Source organism: Polypterus senegalus, chromosome 18 (genome assembly GCF_016835505.1).
Source record: "Polypterus senegalus isolate Bchr_013 chromosome 18, ASM1683550v1, whole genome shotgun sequence".
In the NCBI taxonomy this organism is placed as follows: domain Eukaryota; kingdom Metazoa; phylum Chordata; class Cladistia; order Polypteriformes; family Polypteridae; genus Polypterus; species Polypterus senegalus.
In genome coordinates, this window is record NC_053171.1 from 68,062,574 (window position 1) to 68,074,934 (window position 12,361).

General features: G+C 40.0%; 1 protein-coding gene across 15 annotated transcripts in view; it reads right to left on the bottom strand.

The window, feature by feature from the left end:
• Window positions 1-279: 279 nt before the first annotated feature.
• ryr3 (ryanodine receptor 3) overlaps window positions 280-12,361 on the bottom strand; it is a 539,734-nt gene continuing 527,652 nt past the window's right edge. For 14 of the 15 annotated variants that reach the window (XM_039741277.1, XM_039741278.1, XM_039741276.1 and 11 more), the window contains 6 exons: window positions 11,401-11,535; window positions 9,690-9,846; window positions 6,013-6,077; window positions 5,788-5,888; window positions 4,531-4,582; window positions 280-2,276 (listed from right to left, as the gene is read on the bottom strand). In XM_039741277.1, the coding sequence (XP_039597211.1) occupies window positions 2,181-2,276; window positions 4,531-4,582; window positions 5,788-5,888; window positions 6,013-6,077; window positions 9,690-9,846; window positions 11,401-11,535 (606 nt within the window). In that variant the 3' untranslated portion in view covers window positions 280-2,180. The remainder of the gene's footprint in view (window positions 2,277-4,530; window positions 4,583-5,787; window positions 5,889-6,012; window positions 6,078-9,689; window positions 9,847-11,400; window positions 11,536-12,361) is intronic. The other variant, XM_039741279.1, reaches the window with a different exon arrangement.

The following is a 12,361-nucleotide window of genomic DNA, read 5'->3' on the forward strand; positions in this document are numbered from 1 at the left end:
TGCAATCTCTGCTTCAAAGGCTCTGTCCTATTGGATTGCGGGGCAGTTGCACGTCTGCTTTGTTAACCTGATTTGACCACCCACCTTCTACTTGGACAATAAAACCAGCGTTGTGGAGAATTTATGTTTTTTCAACTTTTATCTTGTCGGATGTTTCCAGGGTGCTGGTTCAAGGTTGTCAGGTAATGCAGGATTCCAAAGGCCCAGCCGGGCTACACGCATTTTTTTGGGGGTTTGGTTTCGTTTTGTACAAAAAAAAAATGCACTCAGACTGCAGTGTTGTATTGCATTGGGAACTTTATTTTTTCCAAAAAAAAAAAAAAAAAAAAAGGTTGCAGAGGTATGCAGAGCCATCACATACAAGGAGCCATACAGGAGCACGTTATCGCCCAGTGGATCTCGTGATTGAGACGACTGTGGGATCGTCTTGGTAATTTCACCCTAAAAGTTTTGCAGCCTGATAGCAAGAGAGGATTTAAACTGAATTAAATTCAAATGGATTCCAGTTTTGGTTAAAGACGAAAACAAAAAGCCACCAAAGCCTTCTGCTAATCCCAAAGAACTACAGCGCAAACATACTAGAAAGGACAGATGTCATGTTGCATAGCTTTGTTTGTTCTGGTAAGGCACTTTTTTCACGTTTTGACACTTTTATAGTAAGCAACAAGGTTTTCTCAGATGTGTGTGTGTGGATAAGAATATGTTACCTCAACTCGGGGCACATTTTCAGGCACAAGACGGATCTGAGGTGGGCGGCCTTGACCGGCTGGGAAGGGTTACCGATCTGCAACAGCTAACCTCTACATGATGATGTGACAGGGTGGGCATGCTTTATGTGGGCAGATAGTGAACAGATAAGCAGTGTGTTGATTAAAGGAGGCCAGCAAGTTTACGCATGTCTATAAAATCATTAGGGAAATCACATTTGTAAGGAGATATCTACTTGTCCCCCCTGCAGAACGACAGCATCACAAATACACAAGCAGGCTGTCAATGCCAAGTGTGTGACCGGATATTCTTTTTGTGTTCTTTTTTATTGTCTAGTTTTTTCAGCATTTAAATTGATGAAAGCCAGAAAGCTGCAATCTTTATCAGATTCATTTCTTAGGCCGCCCCATTTACTCAAGACAACAACGTGCGGACAATGCAATTGGAGGATAAGGCAGAGCAATATGACGTGCAATTATTTAGAGAATACATTATGACAGTGGCAAAACAGTAGTGTTGTGCTGAAATCATAAAATCTATGAGAAAAAGCAGAGGCTGTCTAAAAAGAGAAGACGCGAGAATGGGAGGCGAGAATTTATAACCCCTGAATTCTCATGTGTGTCTCTCTTCACAGCCCCGAGCTGAGCTAAATTCAAGTAACGCAGCACACATCTTGTCATTTCATTTCATATTGCCCATGGTATGGTTTGTTATCTATTTAAGTGCAGAATTTACTCATATTTTGTACAATAAATAAATATGTAAGATCCAGAGGAAAAAAAAAAAACAGATTCCATTGGAAAACTTACATTTGGCATTAGTAGCAGTTCATCATTTACAAAATGATGAGAACGCCATTTTGAATACTAGTAAGTATACGTAGCTATTCTGTTACCCTTTTGAACCCAAGACTCACCCTAAGACAGTATTAGTGAAATGATTTTAAGGTGGTGATTGGACAGGAACTTTGGGCACAACAGTTATTCACATAAAGGCAGCAGCGTTTTTATTTAGAACAGCGGCAAGAGTCCGCTCTAGAAAACAAGGTTTTTAAATTTGAGATATTGGTGTAGTTGGCAGGATTCTGTTACGTGAAATGATATTTTTAAATTGGTAGCGCTGGCATAGTTGACAGGAATCTAGTATGTAAACCAGTATCTTTAAATAGATAATGTTGGCATTGTCAGTTATGTCAAACAATATTACTAAAACTGGCAATATTGGCAAAACCATCATGTCACATTTTCTGACTGGCACATTGATCAAGTGCCACAGAAGGCAGGCAGACTGATACTTAAGTTACACAGTAATACTGTTCTACTTGAGAACAGAAACAGGTCAATGACTAGAATAAGGTGTCGGTGTTCTGTGTAGTCTTTGAAATGTCTTGAAAAGGTTCATTTTAAGATGGCCGAGAGGCTAGGACTGTAACATTTGGGCTTCAGGGTCATCTTCTTCTTTCTTCCATCTTCTTAACCCAGTTGATCCTCATATTGTTTGCGGAAGCAATCTCCAGCAGGGAAGAAGTCCCAACAGCGTTCCTGGTACATTTTCCAGACATAGGATTCCTGTGGAATTGAAACTTCATTAATAGAACAGCAGAGCTGTGAACACCAGATAAACTTTTTCATTTTCTTTTGAGACATCCCATGTGGGAGAGAGTAATGAAGAGATTTACGAGAATGAGTAAATATGGCAAGCTGATCTGCAGCATAGGAGGGATTTGAAATTTCATGGGACACCACATATTGAAAGCAAATGCCTGGATAAGTATCAAATCCCTTTGGGAAAAGCAATTAGTGAGGTCTCGGATAACTTTACTCATGAATAATAAGGATCATGAAATGCTTACTACAAAAAGGAAGAAGCAAGTCAAAGAAGTGCCCTAATTAGTCCCATGTAGTCTGAAATGACCATCTAAACTGACTTCCTTAGCCCCTTTTTTACAAGTGTGCATTTCTTTTGTTTTGAGCTCCAGGCCTTGCTTTTATTAGTAAACATACGGTATTTATATATTTTGTGGAACGAGTGGCATAGTTGGACAATGCTCCAGTGACCCATCTGGTCTCAGCCCATGTTTTTTCCACAGGCTTTCTGTTAGAGCAAACTCTGGTCGAATCAAAAAGTATGCATATAAGATAAAGGCATGAACCTAAGTTGGTCATGTGATGCTGTGTGTGTGAATGTGGACAACGTCAGCACCTGCCTTATGTCTAGGGGTCTCATTTATAAAATTGTGCATACATGAAGACACCTTGAACACCACCCTGAAACATCCATATATGGAGCATGCTACTCAATATATATGCTGATACATATACAATTGTGACGCTACAGAACTTCATTTGCTTTTAGAGCAGCCTCCCACTTGATGCATCGAGACACCACCATCTACATTGAAGAGTAAGTATCTGGCTGCGCTCTGCAACTGACAGTACAAGATCATTTGCAGTATTATAGTGCCTCTCCTTTGCGTTCTGGGGATCCAAGAAAAGCATAAGGTGCTAGTGTCTGAGCAATTAGCCACTATACCTGGTGCATGTAATGATGTAATTACATTTATAATGAATAGTACAGGCCATGAAAAACTGAGGGTCAAGCCAGTTACTTTACCGCCCAGCTAGCCACCATGTACAGCACCATCAGCAAGTCATCTGATCAATGCTAGATTGCCTCAAAATAAATGAATCCTAGGATGACCCAGGCCACTGAGACATGACGTTCATGAGTATAATTTTCGCATCATAGATGACTTGCGCATTAATAGAATGTCACTGCTTTATGGTTAACAAAAACAGCTTCATTTTTGCTAGGTGTTGTTATTGAAATATGACTGTAGTAAAGTGCTCAAATTAGGTTAGGAGAACTGTACACTGCTGCACAGTGCCTTATGTTGGCAAAAAACATGTTATGTACAGTATATGTATCTATACCATACGAAAACTGGATATAGTGTCTCACCAGTTAATTAAGGGCTAACAACACAATGGACATGACAAAGCTAAGCCCAGCTGAGATATTCCTGATGTGTCATCCAGTTGGCTGAAAAGTGACAGCAGATAGCCGATATAAACTGACAAATAACCAAAAAAGCTCTTCAATGCAAATACGCAGCATTGACCCTCTTAATGGGGAACTAAAATACAATTTATGCATCATCTTTATTGTTTGTGTGGTATCCTTATGTTTGTCACATTAACACACATTTTAATAACTGCTCAGTGATTATTATTCATGTGTGTTGTCATTTAGCCAGTTTGGCTGGATTTCACTACTTGATCAAGTGTGTCATCACTTCCCAGTTACTCCGAAATGTTGCTTTCCCATGGTTACAGTTCCCATAAATACATACGATACCCCGTCAAAATTTTTTTTTGTAAATCCTGACATTTACGTGGGAAGTTCTGAATGCACATTTCCAACCTCATTTTGTGTGTACGCAAGCTTTATAAATGAGGCCCCAGGACTGCTAGGGTAAGCTGAAATAAACAAATTAGGGAACCAGCTGCGGTCATTGTAAATGTGAATTTCCCCTTGGGGATTAATAAAGTATCTATCTATCTATCTAAAACCTATAATACATGTAGGGTGAATGTGATGGGAGCCTCTGTCACTAACAAAATGACTAGTATTTAAATGGATTTTAGAAAGAACGTTAAATGCTCCTCCTACACTAATTGTAAAGCCTCCCATATTATGTCTCTGTGCTCCTTCATTAAGTCTGAGAGGGGAGATATGAAGGATGAGCAGCGAGACTGTGTCTTCTCAATACACATCACTTTGTAGGAAGCTACACCTCAAACACACTTGTCAGTTACCTACCTGACCTGTGTGCTCCGTCTCATCTTTGTTAATGAGGTACATAAGGAAGAACCTGTTAAAAAAAGAACAGAGGCATTGAAACCACCAATCATATGATCAACAATGACATAAATGTAACATGTTCAGGAAGATATTGGCTGCTTATGGCTCTGCTGTTTGATCCCTGTGCTCCCAGTTAGTGGTGTAATGGCCTAATTTGCAACAATGCTGATTTGTTCGTCTGTGCTGCTACTCATTTGGTTGATACACCAGCAGCACAGCCTTTGTGTAGCAGGGCTGAAATTCCACACATTTTGTCAGGGCAGACAACTTGCGAACTCAGTCCAGTGTTTCTTAACATGCTGCACAACTGACATTTTGGTTAACAGCTGACAAGCTTACTAAGCCAAAGCATTTAAGCCATTATATTTTATTTTATCACTTGCCATCAATGGATCATTCAAGAAAGCCCTTTGTGCAGAAGCCACAAAATAGTAAAAAGTCAAACACTACATCACGGAACATGAGAAATTCTGAGGAAGACTACCATCAACTACGCATTGGTCTCCAATCCTCTTTGCAGAAATATGCAGGTCAGAGTATCACGGCAACACCTCTATGTGCATGTGGGATGTATGAATCAAGTTCTTGACCTAAACTGGAAAGGTCAGTTAGGAGGATTATGTTCAAAGTATGCTCATATTGATCACTTGCAAACGAGTTTGTTTTCATGAGAATGCTCTTAAACCCACATCTTAAAGATGACCAAGAACAGACAACTTGTCCTTGAGACTCCCATCTTCAGGATAATACCAGAGAACGTCATCAGTAATGACCTGAATGGAAAAGGAAGGTTCAGTCGCTCTGAGCTCACAGTTGGAAGCTGATGTCAGCTAAGCAGGAGGCCATCAGAGTTGAAGAACTGCAGGGCAGGAGCTCTAGTGATCCCATTAAGAAGCTGTCACATGGACGATTACCTTTAAATCAGATGATGGTGGATTGGCCTTTTTCAAAAAGGATCTTACTGAGCAGTGGAGCCCCAAGGGAAAGGTATTTTCTATGTCCTTTGATATACTGACTGATAACATTTTAGCGTAGCATGGAGCTTAGTTAAATCATCAAGGTAGGCTTAACGTATCACCCATGGCCGCAAAGGTATACTTCTCCCTTCTGATTTTTCATGCTCAAACTGGTTTACAGAAATGATGTTTCACAGGTTACATGAATTTTCTGTTCTACAGATTCACCTGCATGTCTATTAACATGTAAGGTACTCACAAGTAGTTGGCCAGGTTGTGTTCTTGCAAGGTGTGAGTTTCAAAGCCATGTGGCGTTGTGTCAAAGTAATCATTTCCAATTCCACAAATGAAGCATTTGGTCTGTGGAGCAGAAGACAAGATGACAATAAATGAGAAAATTGTGAGTACAGCAAAGTGAACACCTAAAGCATGTCCACAGTGGCCAAGGTGTGGACAATTCCACTCTGACAAAAAAGTCTCTTACCTCCATATCCTCCCTTACTTGCTCCTGCTGATCTCTGAGCTCACCAAATGCATCAATGATGAGACCTGTAGGTAAATAGTCAAAGCAATCAGGAACACCACAGGAAAATCACTCCATCAATATAAGGAATCATTTCTGTTCCTCACAATATCCCACATTTTGAATTTAGTCATTTCTTTAAGGAGAATGTTCAAAGTCAGGAAGCAAAAACATTTTCTCATGTAATAGTGGTCCTGGGTATGACGTTAATCTGCATCCAGCCCTGAAAGCAGGTCCTTCAACTTGCAGGGAAAAGTTGGGGGTTGTTGGCAGGATTGGCACTCCAGCCACTGTAAAAAACCTCACATTGTTTCAGTGTGGTGCTAAACTGTCACCCATTGTACGGCTCCACTCGGATCCCAATCAGTTGGTTTGTCGTGTGGTGGGTGCGGCCACTTCATTTGGGAGAATGTGGTCAGCTTGAATCTGAAGGACAAGACCTCAAGATAAATGGATTTAGCCCAAAGATGGTTAACTCTCTGAATGTGAGTTCTGTCTAACTCCGTCTCATGTTGTGCAGTGTGCAGTTTACCAAGAATCGTCACACTGATGGATTCCTTTACTGAAAATATGGAGGTGACTCTTTATATGTCAGAGTCACCACTGTAAATATAATGTGCTACCCAGGGATTTTGAAGGTAGCTCTGTTACATAAACTATGCTGTATAAGAGATGTTGTCCTATACTCCCATGATGCATCACTTTATGAAGGTCGTTATGTAATACCCTGTATTGTTGCACAAAGTCCTTTATCAAATCTGTTGTGACTGTGTCCACTATGAAAGGTGCTATATAAATTAATAATGCAAAATATGCAAAGTTGAAGTCATTCCTTTAATAATTAAGAAAAGGTTAAAAACAAAACCGTAGTGAGATTTTATGTGGTGTGATAGCCTAGCATATGAAATGTTAAACATAATGCAGCAGAGAGTTCAAATGTACAAATTTCAGGCATTCCCGAGCTTGACTTGACCACTTTCATAAAGATGCCAGGGTGTGAAACTTTGGACATGGTAACTCAAAAACGAACACTACAAATGGAATGAAACATGGTGCAATTATCAGAAACAGGACTGGAAAATGCCAAAAGCCTAATACAGTAGAGTCTCGCTTATCCGACATAAACGGGCCGGCAGAACGTTGAATAAGCGAAAATGTCGGATAATGGCAGGTGTTAAGATAAAGCCTGTTAAACATCAAACTATGTTATAATTTTACACATTACCTCGGAACCTCGGTTCATGAACGTCTCTGAACACGTACAAATCGGGTTATGACCAAAAAGTACGGCAAACTTTTGCATCTGTTCACGACCACACACTAGGTATATGAACGAGCCAGTTTTCCTTTCGGTTTGTGCACGCCGATGATTTCTGCACGTGTTCAGTCTCTCCCTGTGCATTCCTTGTGCAGCAAGAGAGAAAGAGCACGAGAGAGACACACAGACAGACAGACACGCACACACACACACGTGCGCGAGAGAGAGAGACACAGGCAGCCGCACACACACACACGTGCGCGAGAGAGACACACAGGCAGGCAGGCGCACACACACGCGTGAGAGAGAGACACAGGCAGGCACGCACACACAGGCGCGAGAGAGAGAGAGACACAGGCAGGCACGCACACACATGCGCGAGAGAGACACAGGCAGGCGGACACACACACGCACGAGAGAGACACAGGCAGGCGGACGCACAGAGAGAGAGAGAGAGAGAGAGAGAGAGACAGCCACACACACACGTCAGAGAGGGCTGGCCACATAATCCACTGTAATCATGTTTTACAACAAAACAGAAAAATTTAACTGAAAAAATGAACTTAGCAACAAAAAATAGACTACGCTCACGCTCGCAACTTGTAGTTCTTGTTGCCGATTGATGTGTGTTTTTCTTTTTTTTGTGGTGGGACGTCGGATAATACAGAATGTTGGATAAGCGAAGGTTGGATAAGCGAGACTCTACTGTAATTTAAATAGAGTCCCTCAAGTACATTTTGTTCTACAGGGATAACGACTGTGCATTTCTTTCACTCCACTGAGATATACTGGTGAGAATGTGTTTGGCAGACATCCCTGAACTCGATTACAAAATTTTTCAAATTATTGTCTGTTTATATTTTATTTTTTAAATATTAATATCGTGATTCTGGCAATGCCATTTTGTTTTTTATTATATGGTTGTTGCCATTTTATATGTCTTTGCTTTGAAAAATAGTGGTTACGCTATGGAGGTCACATGATGTGCTCGACCACATTATGTATGCATCATCCTCAGCATGCATTGGAGGAGTGAAATGAAGACATACAAGCAAGGCTGAAGAGACTACTTCGACTACACTATTCAGATTGTTTGTTTTATTTATTTCAGCTCTCACCTGCGTCCTAACTACCACATTGTCCGCTTCCAACCCATATGGCTTGTTTTTCCCAAGTGCTCATTTCATCCAGTATATCATACATGTATGTGGTGGCTCTGAAATCATTGGGTTTCTGCAGCCAAGGTGAATGACTGTCCAGGATCAATACCTCTGATGTTATTCTAGGAAAATAAGAAACCCAATATACAGATGTACGATATGTGTGTGTGCGTGTGTGTGTGTGTGTACATTAAGAAGGCTTTCATTTCAAAAATCCCACCTTTAACAATGTAAAGTTGTGCTTGGGACACATTGCATTCTTTTTTCTAGTGTTGCTTTAACCATTATTGTTGTTTCCTTTAAGACATATATGGAGTCTATAAAATCAGCTGCTTCATAAAATGCACTGTATCTATGAAAGGCACAGTAGGAAACTGCGTCATGTGTCATTATGAACTGCTTTGTAAAACTGTCTATGAGAAATGAAAAAGGCAATAAAACATAATGTACTTTCACATTTAATTAATCAAATTAATTGGCTTGTATCATTACTTGTTACAGTGCATATAAATACACACTTAAACATATATTTTGTAATAAATATAAACTATGAAGAATGTCATAAGTTCTAATAAGCTCTATTTGAGACAAGTTTAAAATCAAAAGAACTGCTTTTTGAAATTCTCTTTATTACAGTAAAGTAATGCAACTGTTTTCTAAAAAGTTGTGATTGAATACAATGTGCCATAACTTACAGAAAGGGTATATTTCATGTTTAATAAAATAAAAGTTAATTATAAGTTGTTTTTTCATCTCATTTTCATCTTGAAAAGCTTGATCAAGAAGAAGAAAGACATTCAATGAACCCGTATTTAGTCAAGTCCCTGCAGAAGTCTGTGTCAAAGATGTTACCTTGAATATGTCTCACTCAGCCCCAAAACATTTGCTTTTTGTTTTTCTGTTGTGATTCCAACAAACACACATTCATAAAAACCACCCAGTAAGAGACCCTCTCTACAGTGACTGGCTACTTCAGATGATAAAGATCAAACAGACATCTGCATTAGTTTGAAGCCTAAAGGAGACTACATAATGAGCAGCATGTGGTCCACACACTAGTCCTTATGGATTTTGCGGCACATCTTTATGGGCTAAAGTTTTCTGAGGCAACAGCCAACCAAAAGGTCTCTTCATTTACACTTTGGCAGAGCCCAGCTCTTCTTGACTGCTTTAAGGTACTGTGCACAAAAACATTAGCGTAATAAGGTGGCACTACATACCCTGGATGATGGCGAGCAAGATGACAATGACGAAGAAGAAAAATGTGATGTCAAAGACAATACGGTACATCTCATAGGGGTCACCAGCTGGGTCTTCAATCTCATCACCAATGCCTCCTCCGGCTCTCACGCCCACGTACATGTGGAAGAGGTAGCACTGAGAACCAGAAATCAAGCTGAAGTCAGAACTATTATATTATATATATAGATATATACCAAGAATTTGGCAACTCTCTTCCGCATTGTCACCCAACTCACTTCTTTGCACTCTTCTGTCTATGCATCTCTCCACCTTCATGTTAATGACATCTTAATGAGCCACAAGACTCACTAATGCAACAGACAGTTGTTCTGCTTTAATGCACATCTGCTGTACATTTCTTATGTAGATACTTTAGAGAACAGGTGACACGATTAGTAGCCACTCTTCATTTGGTACAGCTGCACACAAACAACGGTAGCCTGCTCCAAATAGACATGGTCAGAATGTTTATGTGTTATTTGATACTAGAAGGTCGCCATTCATGAGCTACATTACTTTGATTGTACTATGGCTGTTGGTACCATATGTGGTGAGGTCAGATGTTCTTCTTGCATTTCTACACTAGACAATGGTATGACAAACAAAAAAGTCTAGTAAGTGCCTGGGGGTTAAAAACATATTGCAAAAGTGAAAGGCCAGAGGACGATGGCCAGACTTGTTTAAACTGACAAAAAAGCCACACATACTAAAATAACTGCCCTTTAATGCAGCAGTGTATAAAAGGGCATCTCTAAACTCAAAACACTTGGACAACTCGCACAGCACTTTGGACCTTGAAGTGGATGGCCTATAGCAGCACAAAACTGTGACAGTTTCTACTTTTGTTAGCTATCAACAAGTAAATCATGCTACCCTAGGCATATGATCACAGTAACTGGATCACTGAAGACTGGAAAATATGATGCGATGAAGCACAATTTCTGCCACAATATGCAAATGACAGGGCCAGGTTTTGGTGTAAATGGCATGAATTTGTGGGTGTCATTTGTAAATGGTGGCAAAGGAAGTGTAATAAAATGGGAAATATCTTCTTGATATGAAACTCCACAGCATACCTAAGCATTGCTACTGATCATATGCGCTCCATTATAGCAATGGTCACTCTTCTTTCCAGGAGGACTGTGTGCCTTATCACCAGCACATCTCATCTCAGGCCGGTTTCATGAGCGTGACAGGTACTTCCAGTTACTACAAAGGTCCACACAGTCCCCACATCTCAATTCAGTGGACTACCTTTGAGATGAATTGGAATTTGAGGTTCTGCAGGAACTGCGTGGAACTACTGAGTCAGCAGACTAAAGTCTCACAAGAGTATCACCAGCACTTTGTTAAATACATACCTCAAAGAATTCACACTGTTTTGGAAGCCAAGGTGGGTCCCAGCCAGTTCTAGGTGGGTGAACCTAACAGAGTGGCTACAAAATGTAAATTCCAGTGCATATTCAAAACACTGACGTGCAGTACAGTTCATAAAGGGCACTATATGCAATAAAATGGGCCAGTCTTAAAGATCTCCTTGGGTGAAAATTCTCCCCTGCACTGGTATGGCTTGTTCTTTTTATTGAATTTACAGAGAGGTGCTCTTTATAAAATAAAGAACTGTCCAAGTGCTAAAAACTGAATTGGCTCATCTCTTGTTCTGTTAATGCTTACTTATGGCACACTTACCGTCATCATGTCATCACACTTCATGTCTGGCTCATCCTCATCCTCGCTCTTGTTGTAGAATTTGCGGAAAAAGTTAAACGCAACCACTGTGTAGAGATACACGACGACGGCCAGAAGACCCACAGTCAGGACCAGCTGTAAAGGGAAATACCTAATTGTGTTAAATAGTAAGAACAACAACAAAAAAAAAACAAAAAAGACAAATCAACACCCGGCTCCCTCCTTCAGGGTACATTATGTAGCCAACCAATTATACACGTTCTACCAGAACTTTGGACTTTCCACTTTCCACAAACATGGAGTCAGATAATCAGGAACTGAGGAGGTGCAACTACAGGCCACACGGTTGGCCTGCCTGTGTGAATTAACACCGTAAAATAAAATTCATGAAACAAAACATAAAATGACTTGGCAGGCCTAAGTGCAGTGTTAGTTTAATGGAGTTCATAACAAGGAGACAATGCTGAGACGAAAGTCATCAAGAGTAAACATTTAGAGACAACAAATTCATATTTAAAATATTAACATTTGATTAAATGTTAGTGTGAATAGCGCCATATCCAAAAATAAACATTTAGTCTTATTATTTAGTATTTTATCAAAGGATTGCCATTACTGTTTCAGCACATACTGACCATAGGAAAACCATATACTTATATATTATTTAACAACTATTTTTTTCATATTTATCTGTAGCTTTTAAATAAAGTGAATCGAACATCACCTTTGCTTTCATTTTCAGACAGTAAACACTTGCAGCTGAGGTGATCTGCTCAGGATAACACAGTGACTGTGGATGAGGATTCAACGGTTCACCATATTTCCACCAGACAGCCACAATCCCAGGCTAAGAGGCTAATTTAATTTTACATCCTTTCCATGGCAAACCGTGTTCTAAGTGTGGTTTACTGTGCAATAGTCTATCCCTATAATGGCAGTAGTGGTAGTCAAAGTAACAAAT